At 46.6% G+C, this 15,821-nt stretch overlaps 1 protein-coding gene across 2 annotated transcripts in view; it reads left to right on the forward strand.

Moving 5' to 3' along the window:
• Positions 1–15,821, forward strand: part of LOC125706258 (potassium voltage-gated channel subfamily KQT member 1-like) — a 70,008-nt gene that overhangs the window by 17,218 nt on the left and 36,969 nt on the right. For both annotated transcript variants that reach the window (XM_048972855.1, XM_048972856.1), the window contains 10 exons: positions 3,751–3,877; positions 4,046–4,124; positions 4,238–4,334; positions 5,861–6,001; positions 6,093–6,203; positions 7,174–7,269; positions 7,835–7,951; positions 8,202–8,325; positions 9,001–9,057; positions 9,195–9,318. In XM_048972855.1, coding sequence (XP_048828812.1) covers positions 3,751–3,877; positions 4,046–4,124; positions 4,238–4,334; positions 5,861–6,001; positions 6,093–6,203; positions 7,174–7,269; positions 7,835–7,951; positions 8,202–8,325; positions 9,001–9,057; positions 9,195–9,318 — 1,073 coding nt within the window. The remainder of the gene's footprint in view (positions 1–3,750; positions 3,878–4,045; positions 4,125–4,237; positions 4,335–5,860; positions 6,002–6,092; positions 6,204–7,173; positions 7,270–7,834; positions 7,952–8,201; positions 8,326–9,000; positions 9,058–9,194; positions 9,319–15,821) is intronic.

Genomic DNA, 15,821 nt, shown 5'->3' on the forward strand with positions numbered 1-15,821 from the left:
ATGGTTTATCGCCTGCATGGCACTTTAGGTTCGGCTCCTGCTGTTGTTAGTCTTGAAACCTAAAATCTTATAACAGTATATTACATCGTATAAAAGTTATCTTTCTAAAACAAAGACAAGCCATTTCCCATATTTCCATATACCATTAATAAGAGGTAGACACAGTTTTATATATAGGTACACTATACTGGAAGACAGGTTGTCTGTGTGTGTTTGTAATTAGTGTATTATTATATTATTCCACACTGCTAAAGCACTGAATAATTATTATTTTATAATATATTAGTGTATTATATTATTATTATAGTGTATATTATTTCTAAAAATCTGTGAATGAAACTAAAAATGAAAGTCTCGTATGTTTGGTTACTTATGGTTAAGGTTAGGGCTGGGTAGGGTTAAGGTTGTCATAGTTGGGATTAGAGTTTTTCCCATTGAAATGAATGGACGGTCCCCACAAAGATACAAGTACAAACGTGTGTGTGTGTGTGTGTGCGTGTGTGTGTGTGTGTGTCAGCTGGTCCATGTACCACCAGGCCCCTCCTTGTCTCTGCATGCTGGGAGCCAGACAGCTGGTACCCATTGCAGTCCGGCTGTGGGATGGATGGGAAAGCCCATCTCCACGGAAACCAACTGCACGGGCAGGCACTGCATCAACTGCTCATTTCCCCCCTCCCTCTCTCCCCCCTCCCTCAGTCTGAAGAGCCGAGGCTCGGGACAGCTGGTTGGTGCCCCCGTAGTCTCGAGTGGGGGAGGGGTATCCGTTAGCCGGACGTTTTGCATCTATCGATTTGAAGCTGTAACCTCCAGGGTTACGAGGGGTGTGTATGCGGCAGTGATCACTCACCATGTAGTGTACCTTCCCTTCAAATCCACACCCTTCCAGGTGGAACCCCAATGGGCGCCCCCCCCCCCCCCCCATGGCACGCAGCTACTGTTGTCACTCAGCAATACAATAATGACTGAAAAATGCAGTGTGTAAAGAGCCATAAACCCATGCCACGGTGTTCTGGAACAATCCGGTTCCTCGGTACTTACTCTCATTATTCACACTTGGCCAAGTCATTTTGTGTAAGTCTTTCGCAAAGTCTCCTATGCTGGAGGACTATTTGCTTCTCGGACGGGGAGCCCGGATCAGCGCTGTGTGCATGAATGCCAACCCTCCTGTGCCGGCATCGGCAGAAGGAGATGATCCACTGGGCCCCCGTTTGCGGTCTGGGCTCACACAGGCCGGATTTATGGGCTCCAAGTTTGTTCCATTCATCCGGCCGACTCCTTGGTAACGCCGTCTTCAGCCTGATTAGCTCAAGGTCCTGGGGAGGGAAAGGCCTTGCCAGAGTGTCTTGTAAACTGTTATAGAATGTGGTTTTTGCTAATTGGGCTTCAGAGTGTTTGGCCGGTCATGTGGGGGGGGTTGCAAGGCAGCAGTGGTTGGCAGTGTAGCCACTGAAGAGACCAGTGGGATGGTCATAGCGGCCAGTGGGAAAGGACTACAATGGGATTTAATGCAGTGGGGAATTGGCAGGATTTTATGAGAAGTGCCCCCCCCCCCCATCCCTTACTCCTCTTTGTTTTGGGTGGAATTCTTTCTTTGCGGGGGACAGGATTCTGTCTCCTCTAATGGACATGAACCTTGGCAATCGTACACAGTGTGCTGTTTGATTAAAGAAAAGAAAGACAGGAATCGCAAGGAGACCTACATTGTGGTGTTGCCATCAGTTTACATCTTGCTCTAATAATATAAAGTTCTCACATGTTTGCATTTTCGCACATTTCCCCTTTAACGAGTTTAGTCATTAAGACAAAAAAAGTTTGTGTTGTTCCCTGCCTTTTGGAGTCGGGCAAAGCGGATAGCAGAGACATACCACCATCTGCCAGATAATTATTAGTAATCAATAATTGATGCTGCCTGGTCATCTGATCAGTGGTCTTGCTTGTCTGCAGCTTGGGTCATGCGCCATCTGCCCCTGCACAAAGGTCACTGATGTCTGTTGTTCCTGTATTGATCAGCTTAATTGTTTAATGGTGCCCATGACCAATTAACAGTTACTCGGCCAAATAGATTAGGATCAATTTAAACCCATTGAGCAATACAGAGTTTCATTTGCATTTATTGTACAATGAAAAAATAATACAGGTTGATGATAATATTTTTGATAACATGTAAAGCTCCCATCTATAATGAACTATAGATAACTTCGCAATGCATTACAATGGTCAGTATGAGAATTAATAAAGCATTACAGTCGTAAGGAATTATAGTGGTGATTATAACACTTCATAAGCTCCAATGAAGCTCTCACCTATAATGCACTATATATATCTTCATAATGCATTATAATGGTCAATACTGCATTATAAAGGTATCCAAACACCAGGTTTATAAAGCAGTCATAATGCATAATAAACATGACTATGTGTTATGCCTTTTTATAAATATTAAATATAGTCATATTTATAATGCTTCATCAATGCATTATAATGTGCTATTCATAGATTCTTGTAGACACAGCATTAGAAAGTGTTACCGTATTTTCTAACTGTTGTAACTGTAGAATGGTGTTGACCACGAACTCCAAAAATCCTCATTGTGTTGCAGCAAAGAGCCCTACTGGCACAGATTTTTCATCAAGATCTCTTTCTTCATCCCTAAATCCCTCAGACTACTTCTCATAGCATGAAAAACTATACAGTGTATGGCCCAAATAGATGAAGCGGCTTGACTGTAGACTGCTGAGTGCTTTGTGTTTAAGACGTGCCACTCCATACTGGCCCCCTTTACTGTTTTGTCTGCTAGTGTATACACAGTGATGAGGACAGGTGCCTCACCTCAACTCACCCCATTCAGGCATTTCTGGAGAAGCTTGGCTGGCATGAAGTGCCGCCTTGGCAGTGCCCGCGTCCAGCCCGGGAGGCTATAAGTGGCCCCATAGTGAGCCTTGAAGCAGCTGCACACACAATGAGGTTGGATGAACCAGCTTGCTCCCAGCCGGTCTGGAAAGGAGAGACGAGAGGTGACTGGAGCACTGGGGCATTGTTTTTTGTGTTAGGAGAGTGAAGCAAATGAACCACATGCATTGAGTAGCTCTTTAGGTACTTATGAGCAGATATTGCAGATATTTGCTAGACAGTAGGTCCCCCTGGGGTTTGCCCGCCCCACTTATTCTGTGTTTCTTTAAGCTCGTAGGCACCCCCACCTCAAACATTAGCCTGAATAGGCCTAAATGCAGCCCCTGATTGTTGCCTTGTTAGTAGGACTGTATCAGCACCAGGGCCGAAGGCTGATGCTTCTCCCCTTCATCCTATGTGTTTGGCTTCAAAAGGGGGGTCTTCTTGGGTATTAACTCCAACCAATGTTGTTTGTATGAAAAAACTCCTGAGATCCAAAGGCAACTGCAGTTTGGGTTATTTGTTTCTGTCCTGGACCTATCACACTAAGTACATGTTACGGGGACACGCTTAAGTCCCCTGCTTTCTCCTGCAAGTTCGAGTGTATTTTTGTAAGAAGCGTGTTTGTGTATTTTGTACGGTACTCCGCAGTGCCCATTACCAAGTAGCATGTGTCGAGCTGCCAACTCTCACGCATGTGGCGTGACACTCAGGCCTTTAGATTCTCACGCTCAAGCAAGACATCTCACGTGTGCATGCGAGACTCGTCTCGAACTGAAAGTCTCACGCCAGCCAGCTGACCAAAGTTGGCAGCCCCGCCATGGTATTGTGACCGGCTTCCCTCTCTGTCCTTCCCTGCAGGAAATAGCGTTAGTGGTCTTCTTTGGGGTGGAGTACGTGGTGCGACTCTGGTCAGCTGGCTGCCGCAGCAAGTTTGTGGGCTTCTGGGGGCGGCTGCGTTTCGCCAGGAAGCCCATCTCCATCATCGGTGAGAGCTGAAGCTTGTCCTGCCCCTCCTTGGCAAGCAGGAACCATCACTAATGTGGCAAAGGCGAGGGCCTCGGGCCCTGTTTCACTGCTTGTTGATTAATACTATCCATGTGGCATGAGCTCCTGCAGAAGGTTGATGGCCCCTGTTTCTGTGGTTCCTCCACAGACCTGATTGTAGTGGTGGCTTCTGTCATAGTTCTAACAGTAGGATCCCAAGGCCAGGTGTTTGCTACCTCAGCAGTGAGGTGAGGAGCATTGGGGGAGGGGGGGGGGGTTTAATGGTGTCTACTGACACAGAGGCGGAGTGTGTGTGTGTGTGTGCGTGGTCAAGGTACACAATGTGATGTGTGTCTTCCAGGGGAGTCCGCTTCTTGCAGATTCTGCGGATGCTGCACGTAGACCGACAAGGTGGCACCTGGCGCCTACTGGGGTCTGTGGTCTTCATCCATCGGCAGGTGGGACTGGCAAGCGAACACAATGACATGTGAATGGTACACAAAGCAACTTTGTGGGAACTTCTCATAGACGCACATTATACTGTAATTACAGTTTGCTGTAATTAACCATCTCTAACTATGAATCGCTCAAACCCATCATCAACATTATGCTGTTGAACAGTATTTTTAATTAAGTGAAGTTTCAAAAAGGCAAGTAAGTCATAAAAAGGTGTCTGATTTTTTTTTTTTTCCAGAATTAGTTGTTTTGTCAATGTTCCCACGAGAAAGCTAAATTGTTTACGCGCACATATGCACAAACCCAAACACAATAATAAGAAAAATAAATAATGTTAAGAATAACTTCCACGCAAATCAGTGTCTCACTAATGTTATGGACTGAACCACGTCACTCAGGACTGGGCAGGGAATATGATTTTTATCTGAAGGAAAAGTGTTAATTCAGGAGACCGAGGGCTGGATAAGAACAAGACAAGTGGCAGATTTTCAATAAATACACAAAGAGAAAAGGGCACCGACCAGGCTGGGCTGGGACAGGACGAGCTTAGGCCAGCTGGTGTATGGGAGATGAGCCTGCAGCCTCGTGGGGTCCGAGGCTTCCTCCACATTACTGAGGCCCAGAAAACCTGAATACGTCGACTTGTACACATCGCAGGGAATGAGGCCCAGGAGGAAGCAATTAAGCGTGCCGATGCTGGAAGTCCGACTCTTCCGCTTAAATTATTCTCGAAATGTAAAAACATAAAGAAACTCTTGCTTCCTGTTTCCTCACCTTCACTTTTTTGTCCCACACGCTGCATCCGTGTTAATTTTGTTATGATTTTTAAATTAGTTTGTATTATGATGTTGCTTTCCATTTTCATTTGAATTTCAGTTTAGCTTTCAGTGTAGTTTTATTCATTTTATTTTAAAAATGTGTTTTAATTTAGTTGTATTTTTTAGTTTTCATATACATTTTAGTCATTTTAGTTCTAGGGTTAGACTGAAAGTCGTACAGCTACTCTATCTGACTCATCTTTTCAGAATCCTACATGATTACGCAATGCACATTGTGTGCTAATGTCCTCATATTTGATGTTTATTATATTTCAGTTAGTATCGGAGGCAATGTATATTAATCATTTTTATTTAGTTGCAGCTTTCTATTTTCGTATCTTATTTTATTCCAGTGTATGAAAATCTTTTCTTGCCGTGTTTGTTCACACTAACAATAATAATCCTGCTCTGTATGTACGCTGTCAGTCTCCAGTCCATGAACTGTTTACATTGATGATTAATTATGCGCATTTACATAATTATATAGATGTGCAGTTACATGCACAGGCCTTACACCTGCTGCAATATCCACAAAGGATCAGACACATAAAGGCGCACATTTAGCAGAACAATTTCATTTAAATATAGATTTAGATTTCAGATAAGCACCAGCTGGTTTTCTGGTTGGGGGGGAGAGAAGGTTATTAGTCTTGTCTCTCTGTTTCACCCGCCCCCCAGTCACGGTTGCGTTCTCTGAATGTGTCTTTCAGGAGCTCATCACCACTCTATACATTGGCTTCCTGAGCCTCATCTTCTGCTCGTACTTTGTGTACCTGGCTGAGAAATCTGCCGTCGATGGTAGTGGGAGAACCGAGTTTGGCAACTACGCCGATGCCCTGTGGTGGGGTGTGGTGAGACGCTTTTGCTGATTCCTCATGCGTTGTTTTTCATGCTCGCCGTATTAAGCAGTAACCCCTTGTTGTGCGCTGGCTTCCTCTCCAGGTTACCGTCACCACCATCGGCTACGGGGACAAGGTGCCACAGACGTGGGTCGGCAAAACCATAGCATCGTGTTTCTCGGTGTTCGCCATCTCCTTCTTCGCTTTGCCAGCAGTGAGCCAAAGACGCTGTCGTTCTTCTGTCGCGTCTGTCGCGCGGCACCGTACGCCGGTTTTCCAAGAGAAACAGAAAGCGGAGTCATGGTGCATTAGTCACTTAGCGACTTCTGAAGGACAGCAGGATGTGTCTGAGCGTTATACTGTAGATTAAAGCAAGCTACTTCAGACCCACATCCATTCACCTTCTGTACAGGGTTGGCATGTCAGTCTGTAACTGTGCACATACACGCTATGGGCAATTTACAGACACCAGGTCACCTAATCGCATGTTTTTTTTTTTTTTTGGAAATTTGAAAGAGCGCAGACAAGAAAACGTCTCACACAAGGCTGCAAACAGGATTCATCCCTGATTTATCAGCCATATATCTTTCCCCATTACTCAGGGATCCAGGCTCTGTGCTTCTAGTTAGCTGTGCAGATTGGCAAATGATATGATTTTTGAGACTGTCCCCGTTGACGCATTAAATAATTTAGTAAATCTTTGGACTCCTGCTGTAACTTTTCCTGGTGTTATTTTTAAAATTCATACCATAGTTCTGATTTTCACACCTCCTTTACGGTTGATATGGGCTACTAACTGACATTAAACCCAATAAAACCAACTCTCATTTGTAATTGTGATGTAGTTACTTCAGAATGTAACAAATTCTCATGTAATGCTTATATTGTCTCATCCATCCCTATTCAAGAGGATAAAAAGCTGCACCAATTTGCCATTAATATACAGCTATATTAGAGCTAAATGATTCTATGTTTGTTTGTCAGTCTATTAGCTACAGGTCTTGCCTGCTGTAGATCATACTTTTTTCAGTCTTTTCTTGGCGCAGGTCATTGTGTAGTCATCTTCGGAATCGGACGGACTGACATTGTAAATTTGATGAGGCAGTAATGTAAGTGCTGTTGGTATATAAAGGACACTATGACGGACAGAGTATGCATCTCAGACGTTTACAATGTCGTTCCAGGGAATCCTTGGCTCAGGATTTGCTCTGAAGGTCCAGCAGAAACAGAGGCAGAAGCATTTCAACCGTCAGATTCCCGCAGCAGCTTGTCTCATACAGGTGAAATGCGGCTGATTTGTTGAGTGTCTGTTTGATTCCACGTGTTCGCTTTTGTGCATGTGCATGTGCGAGTACGTCAGTGTGTAAGTGCCTTAGCTGCTGTCCCACTGCCATGCATGATGGGAGTATATGTATCTCGCGATGAAAGTGGTACATACACTATATGGACAAAAGTGTAGGGACACCTGGCCATTACACCTACAGGAACATAAATGACGCTCCACTCTAAATCCATAGGCGATCAATATGGAGTTGGTCCTCCGTCTGCAGCTATGACTGTATGCCAGGATGTTTTGCACAATGCTATGCTTCAGTCTGTGGGAACAGATTGGGGAAAACCCTGTGTGTCTGTGCCCCACTGCTCAAAGTCCATGAAAACATGGTTGGGTGAGTTTGGAAGTATAGCATTGTCCAAAATATCTTGTTATGCTGTCATAGCTTCAAGAGGGGGACCAATTCCATACTGGTGTCTGTGGATTTAGAATGGGATGTCATAAAAGTTCCCGTGGGTGTCCTAATAATTTTGTTCATATAGTGTAGTTTCCATACCATGTTCTCTGCTCAGACATCCTGGAGGTGCTTTGCTGTGGAGAGCTCAGACTCAGCGACCTTCAAGACCTTTGTGAAAAGGCGGCGGCCAAACCTCAGCTCCTCTACATTCACCCCCAAGCCCAAGAAGACGGTGCGATGGGCTGCTGGCCACCTCCACAGACTTCCTGCTCCACACGCTCAAGAAGGCTGTTCCTCTGAAATCTTTCTCTTAATCACTGTCTTGCGTTTTCCTGCCAGATACCAGCACACAGCCATGGAAACACTTAAGAGACCTTTCTATATCTGCATTTCTAAATCTTAAATTTGAAGTCTTTCTTTTTGAGGGACCTTTGAGAGTGACTTTCCTCGCTGCTTCTTTTCTTGGTGCTGGCGTGGGGCAGGTGAGGATGAGGAGGAAACTGAAGAGTGAGAAGGAGAATGGGCCCGACTCCCCTGCTGTACAGAGAGTCGCCTACGACTCCGTGTTCGATGATGCGGGGTCAGATGCCTACAGCACCATCTCAGGTATTGAGTTAGACAGATTTGTAGCACGGGGGTGATGAGGTCCTGTGGTTTTGTGGCGTAACCCAGCATCATGGGCATGGGGGCATTGTCCTCTAACCATGCTCCCATCCTTTGTCTGGCTCCAGACTTTAATGCTCTCAGAACATCTCGGAACATCTTGCCAGGATGTGAGTGTAGCGATGTAAAGATTCTGGATCATGTCAAGCTACAGAAAGGAATAACTCTGTTGCTGTGGTGCAGTGATTCTGGCCTGCATCACACTGTCTGTTGTGTGGTATGGCTTTTGGAACCCTTGACATTAAACTGGTAATAAGCTTTCTGTCTTAGTCTCTATTAGTCTTAGTCTCTATTTCAGAACCGTCATGTAATTTTGATGATTACAACAGGATAGTGAGAGAGTGAAGGCACATTAATATTTGTGTGCAACACGTTTCCCAGAGAGCTGCAGATATTTGTACTTTCTCTCCCCAGTATCTTCCTGGCTTTTTGGTTGTGGTTTATTTGCTCATTATCCACAAATTATTTAAAGTCAAGTCCTAACCCAGGTGTCCAATTCCTTAACTAGCGATTTGGATATAAGATTCCTTTTGCCTGTCTTCCTAGGACTTGTTAGCTTCAGCTATGCCACTTCTTGTTGGCCTTCTGTCAAGCGGCCTCTCTTTCCTTCCTTCTCAGGTCAGCAGCAGACATGGACGTCAGTCACCTCCTACCAGTTTTGCTCTCCAACATCAAGTAACGTGCTCAATATTATGTACAAAACAATAAGATGACTGGAATTGCTCATAGCCTCGGCACGGAGTGTATTTTCATACACACTCGTGTGTTTGTGCTTTTGTGTTTGCACGCACCTGTTTGTGGATGTGCAAAAGGTTCCCAGAGATTCACGGAGGTCCGGTCCCCACTGCCGCTCCGCTACAACATTTCCTTTGGGGATGATTTGGACCTAGAGGCAGAGAGAGACTGCATTCTCGCTCCGGTCAGCCACGTATCCCAGTGAGTGTCTAACGCGTCGTTTCTTTTGGCTTGCTTCTCACTGAAGAAAAGCTGGTGAGATACTATGCTTGAGTGACAAACCAGTAGTCGCCTTTAGTCATACTTCATACGTTAGATCAGTGATTCCCGTAGACAGTCCACGGTTTTGCTCCCTCCCAAGTCCCAGTGTGGAGTGTCTGGCCAGAAGTCGGCGGGGAGCAAAAACGTGGACCACCCAGAGGTCCCCGAGGACCGCATTGAGAAACGCTGCTTTGGAAAGTTACGTGCATGTATTTTTCATACATGTATTTTAACGTCAGATGGAAGCAGTCTTGACTCCGCTGTTTGTGTTTCTGTCACCGCGTTCACAGTATCAATGATCATGCGTTACCAGACATGGCTTTAGGTTCTGGTTGCCTTACGTTCAGGACTATGCTTTCGACATCAGTCATCCTGCCTCTTCGTGTCAGTCGCCGTTTTCCTGTTTCTGATTAATTCCTGCAGCTCACCCTGTCCATGTTACTAACTAAGAGTGGCAACTCGGGTCCAGAATAATAATTCCCTGTTCATTTGTACTTTCGCATTACTTGAAGACTGTGGCCGTGCAAGTTTGCCTGCATGCCTGTTAAGTGTATGCAGCAGGGCGACTGGGAACGTAATGGGACCAATTTTCATCCCCCTGCAGACTTACCCTGAGTCCAGTGTAATGGGTCTGGTTGCGAATCGCATGCGGCACTTTCATTACCAGAACCGCTGTGGCCCATTAGCTGTCAAGCACGTGGAGCGGCCTGGTTCCAAGCGGCAGCTGATGGACACCAAGACGCGCAAAGGGCTCATTTCTTCATCCTTCTCACATTAGCCCTAATGGGATAATGACTGAGTCCTGCGATAGCTGACAGCTGGTCGCTGCTGTTGGACCTCAGTCCTGTGGTCGGGTTCTCGTTAGTGTGCGTTTGGGTGGCTCTGGCCACCAGAGGGCAGTGTTGGCCCATGCCATTCACCTTCACTGAGGATAAACAGAAACTGGGCCAGGTCACATTTCCCTTTATTTCTCACTTAGCATGGTGGGGGCTTTTAATTTACCTCCTAGCTTCTTTCTTTCGAGTTCTTAGTCCCATGTAAAAAAGATCAAGATAAAATTCGTAATTCTTGGGATTTTTTTTTGTCAATGGGCATTGTACATAATCCAAACTCCTAAAATGAAAGCATTACGTCACATCAGTAGGCAGACACTCTATGCGAGGATGCATCCGACAACGGCCTGAATCAGCAGTGTGCAATCCTGTATTTGGAATTTTGCTGATTCCGCACACATTACATTGACTCTGGAATTAGAGTCACTCAGCTGTCGTCACTTAAGTTGAAGAGCACAGAAGTACTCATAAGTTACGACCAATAAGGGGCCGAGCTTAATAAGCTGATGCAGAGACACAGCACTGGACAAAGATCTGGACATGGACACTGAGCCGAATGGTTCTCAGTTTAAGTCAGGAAAAGGGCTGTACTGTTATAAATAGTTAAAACTCAGGCCTTTATATTAATTGACTGAGTTTATATATTTGCAATAAACAGCTAACGTTTGGAACTTGTCATAGGCAAATATTTTAATACACAGTAATAATAATTATCCTGATGCTTAGTATGTCTCTGTATTCTCTACAGCTGTGACACTGAGCCAGAAACCAACCTGCGTTTGGGTATTTGTGGGAGTGTTTATGTAGTTGACATATTAGGGAAACATATTATATGGTTACTCGAAGTGGAGTTCTCAGCCATTGTGACCATGACGGGTGTCGTGGGTGACGTCCTCTTACCAGTCACCAGGCACTGGGGCATCTAAGCACAAGATGGAAATGATCCCCCCCCCCCCCAGAGGAGAATGGTGCATAGATAAAGATCCCCTTACGGTGGGCCATACCAGTGTTTTCCAATCCCGGCCTCAGGATCCCACAGACACTCCACGTTTTTACTCTTTTAAGGACGTTGCCCTTGCATGCTTTGCTTTATCCCACCTTATACACATCTTGCACCTGGACCGTGTTCCTCATGTGTCATCCTTCTTCTGGACATTAAAATGAAGAGTTGTCTGTTTTGAACAAGTGAAGTTGCCCGAGTTACATTATTACAGAAGACGAGCACTTCCTCCCCCCTGGCCTTGCAGAGACACATCCAACCAGGAAATTTATCTGGAAGTAACTGCGATACCAGCATTATGCCGCTATCTTTGGAAACATAATTTTAAACTGCATACGTGCTATGATGGCACATCGAATATGCGGGTATAATTACGTGACTGGGAAGCCGAACATGCACGCACACGCCAGGAAGAGAGTTTGTTGCCAAGTTTGTCCATGGTGCACTTGCCAACCGAGTCCTAATGTGTTTATTTAAAAGTGTTTCTGTGGAATTCGTGGCCAGTCTATGAGCTGTACTAGAGCAAAGGGCCGGCCTGCGCACGGAGTTTAGCCCGAGTGCATTTGCGTGCCTGGAAATAAACAGTCCTGCCGGTGACCGTGGTCTCTGAGCCAGTACCAGGATTGTCCTGCTACGCCCAACGTGACTGCTGGCCAGAGCAGAGCTGTTTTGGCCTTGATTAGTATTTAGTCAGGCACCTTGGAAGAAAATGAAGCTTCTGGAAGTGCGCCCGTCAGTCTGGCGTTGTGGGAGTGAAAAAGCAACACGCTAACACAGGTGTCAAAGGAAGTGGGCCATGAGGGAGGAATCAGCAAACAGGCTTTCAGATGAAGGCGCGACCCGCGACAGGCATCCGGAATGACAGAAGTTTTTAACCGTATCGCCTCACTGGTAATTTACAGAGTAGCTTTTACCGCGTATTACCTTCCCATTAATTAGTTGGTCTTTATTACCGTTATTAAGTTGGACATATAATAAAAAACATATCTTGTTCAGTTTTAACAGAAAAAGCCATTAGCTGGGTCATGTCATGTTGTCTTGCGTCCACAAAACAGGCCGAAAGACACACGTGATGTTGGATGGATGGAACCTTGATGTGCAGGTGTAGCAGGCAGGGAGGCACGTGACTCCATGATGCGGGGAAATATGGGGTTTCTTGAAGGGAGAACAACAAATTCGGGACTTGCAGGCAGCAGAACTCACGTCAGGACTTCACAACGTTAATGACGAGATTAGGGGGACAGATTGAACGCGGACTTAAATACAAGAGACTAATCAGAAATAACAGCTGGTCACATCGGGATTTCACACGAGGTTAACGAGGGGGGCATGGCACACAGGAGGATCGGATGATCGGGCGTGACAGCAGTCTGTCTGTGGCCTTCCGTCTTGGTATTTGCATACATATGAAGCTTAGAAGGCAAGACTAGGCAGGTTTATTTATATAGCACCTTTCATACACTGCAGTCAGTCAAAGTGCTTTATAAAAAATACAGAATACAAAGACAATTTAGATTCAAATGAAAAACACGATTAGAAACATGAAAGTTTTGAAAGTGAAAATTAAACATGAAAATAAAAAGCAAATTGCAGGTAAACTGGAATAAGGATGTGCCGTTACGGGATAGAAAAGTCGGAAAACTAAAAACTAGGGCTCCTCTAATGCTGTCAGTCAACTGGCTTCATTTAAGAGCAGCGTAATAGCTAAACACTGCTTTACCCTGTGTAGTCTTTACCTTAGCAGGACTAAGTGATGCATTCCTATCGTCCTGAGAGTTTCATTCAGCACGTATCGTTGCAGCATATCACATAGAAAGTCAGTAGCAAGTTATATGATGGACACACCAGAGGGCATAACCCCGGCCCATGTGCTATTCTTGGGTCCCGGTTCAGTCGAGGCAACTGTTATACCAAAGAGCCCAACTTGGACCGGTGGTGGGAGGGGGTGCTGTAACCCTGGCTGAGATGAAAGGGGCACTCCAGCCTCTAGTCTTCGTCGCATGGGCTGTCATACCGGTGCTAGAGCCTGAAGGTGTGACGAGGACGTGGAGGGAATCATCGTCCCCTAGGACCACCTACAATCCTCTGCCTGAGCCTTTTGTCGCCTGCCACACACACACAGACATCACAGTCTTGCGGACACAGCTGTCCATTCCCCGTCCTGCGTCCGAGTTGTTCCTGCTTGTCGTTGCTGTCAGCTCTCCCTTTCTGTGCTCCCCGCAGCTGCAGATCTGTCCCCTTCGTAGGACCCTAAAGAGACACGCATTTTGCTTTTGGCCCCGTTCTGCCGCCACAGAGGCCCAGCCTGAATGGACCGTGGTGCGGGGGAAACACAACATCAGGACTGCGAAGCGTAGAGGAAATGTCATTTTAGGTCCCAAATCGTTACTTTTGTGGAAGCACTTGGTTTTGTCTGGCGGTGGAAAAAGCCACTCGAGTTCAGATCATCTGCGGGGATCAGAACTGCTCTTGAGTTCAATGACAGCCCATAATTGCTGCGGTTCGGCGTCGTTGCCAGATTCTCAGTGAAAATCGCTGGTCCCAGGTGCGTTTCCTGCACGTCGGCATGCCATGGAGCACGTTCTGAGGACAATGATACCGTGGGCTTTGGTTTGGCCAGGCCTGCTCTCAGTTCCTGCCTCGCTGCAGCTTGGAATAAACCTTTTTCCAGCATCCCCTTCCTCCCCAAATTGAGGACATGTCTTGGGTGAAAGGAAGTAGCTGTCGGCAATGGCGGGTGCCAGACAGCTGCCATGTGAGGGGGTGTCATTGATGGGGTGGGGGCGCGGCACATGCCAGCCCCCACTAGCCTCACACCCTGACAGCGTGCTCTGCGCTCAGCTCTCCTCTGACATGCATCCATGCCTGCATTTTGTTGTGCAGTGATTTCACTTCCATGTGTTTTTTCTGGACTATTTTCTGGCGCCTTAGCTGGACTTGGCATGATGTTGCAAAGGCTGTGGTTGTCGGGCTGATGATTCAGAGGTTGTGCTGAAAGCTTTGGGCTGTGTGTGACCAGGCAGGATCGTACCTTTGTACACTAGCTGTGTATTACTGTGGATGCAGACCTGATCTGTGACATCAAGGAAACAGGATGCGCAAGTATGTGTGATTGAGGCGGGGGGGCATGGGGGGTTAGTTATACGTTGTGAGGACCAAATGTCCCCATAATGTGATAAAAACCTGTTATTTTAACATTGTGGGGACCACCTTTTCAATCCCCACAAGGGGAAACTCAATGTAATAAAAATCTGTGACTGCAATCAAAAAGCTAAAAATGCGAAAAGTCTTGTATTTTGTTTGGTTACTTGTGGTTAAGGTCAGGGCTGGGTGGGGGGTTAAGGTTGTCATTGTTAGGATATGGGTTTTTCCCCATACAAATGAATGGACGGTCCCCACAATGAGATGAGTACAGGTGTGTGTGTGTGTGTGTGCATGTGTGTATCATACATGTAACTCCACCCCTGTCAATCTTGTACACTGATAGCAATGCAGAGACTGTGTGTCATATGCCATTGTTAAGCTTTGATTTGTGTCAGTGAGCAGCCCAGCCGGCCTGGGAGACTTTGGGAGTGAGAGCATATCTTGGCCGCTTATTCTCTCGCAGCAGGTGTTAACAAGCTCATACAGAGAGTGCCACCCTGCAGCACACAGCAGCCAGAGGTCCGGCCCAGTCTCCTCGCCATCCTCCCATTGGGCTCCACTTCACGGAGTTCAAACACCCAAAAGAGGCTTAGTCTGTGACAACCGACATAAACCGCTGGACTGAGCTGTGCTGAGGGCTGCCTGTGACGCCTGTCAGGAAAGGTTTGCTCAGCGCTGGTGACTGATGAGGTACTGCAGATCAGGCCCTTAGAAATGTCAAAGAGCTCCATTCGGGCCTGGAGTGCCGACCTCCTGCATTTCCAGGCATCGCTGCGCCTTCCTTCTTACCCTTCCTCTCGCTCGCTCGTTCTTAGAGGGCCACTAGCCATCTCCTTTTGCAAGCCTTGATGCTCAGCTAAATGATCTGATCGTGATTGTTGTGCTTGCCCAGAAGCGCGTAAGTGTGCATTACGGAGTGCTGGACTCTCAGCGAGAGTGTGTGTGTGTGATAAGGGAGTGTACGTGTGTGAGCGCAGCAGAGCGGAGCATCTGCATACCTGTGCCTGCCCTGAGGGTGTGTGAATCTGTGCTCGCATGTGCGTCATCTGTCAGCGTGAGATGAGGGTGTGGGACACAGAGAAATACAACTACTCACGGCCATTAATAACCGTGTCTCCAAAGACCTCTTCCCGCCAAATCCCTTCTACGGACACCCCTCCCCCCACGTGTCCTGCTAGTGTCAGTGGTACCCCTCCCCCAATTCGGCTTTTTCTATCTGACCTTTGACCCTGGCCTGTTGACTCAAGAGGCTAAAAAGGGACTAAAGCCTCCTTCATGCCTGCAGCTGAAAAAGCTTTACAACCTGGGACTTGGGGACAGGAGGGGTGGGGGGGCAGGGTTACACAATGCCACAACAGCGGGCCTCTCCATTGCCCAGCCTCCCACCCCCCCATATGCACGTCGTTTCTCCGCAGCACCCCCAGGCGCACACATAAACACAGGCTATTCTTGGCTCTGGCCAGCCT

Source organism: Brienomyrus brachyistius, chromosome 13, assembly GCF_023856365.1.
Source record: "Brienomyrus brachyistius isolate T26 chromosome 13, BBRACH_0.4, whole genome shotgun sequence".
Lineage (NCBI taxonomy): Eukaryota > Metazoa > Chordata > Actinopteri > Osteoglossiformes > Mormyridae > Brienomyrus > Brienomyrus brachyistius.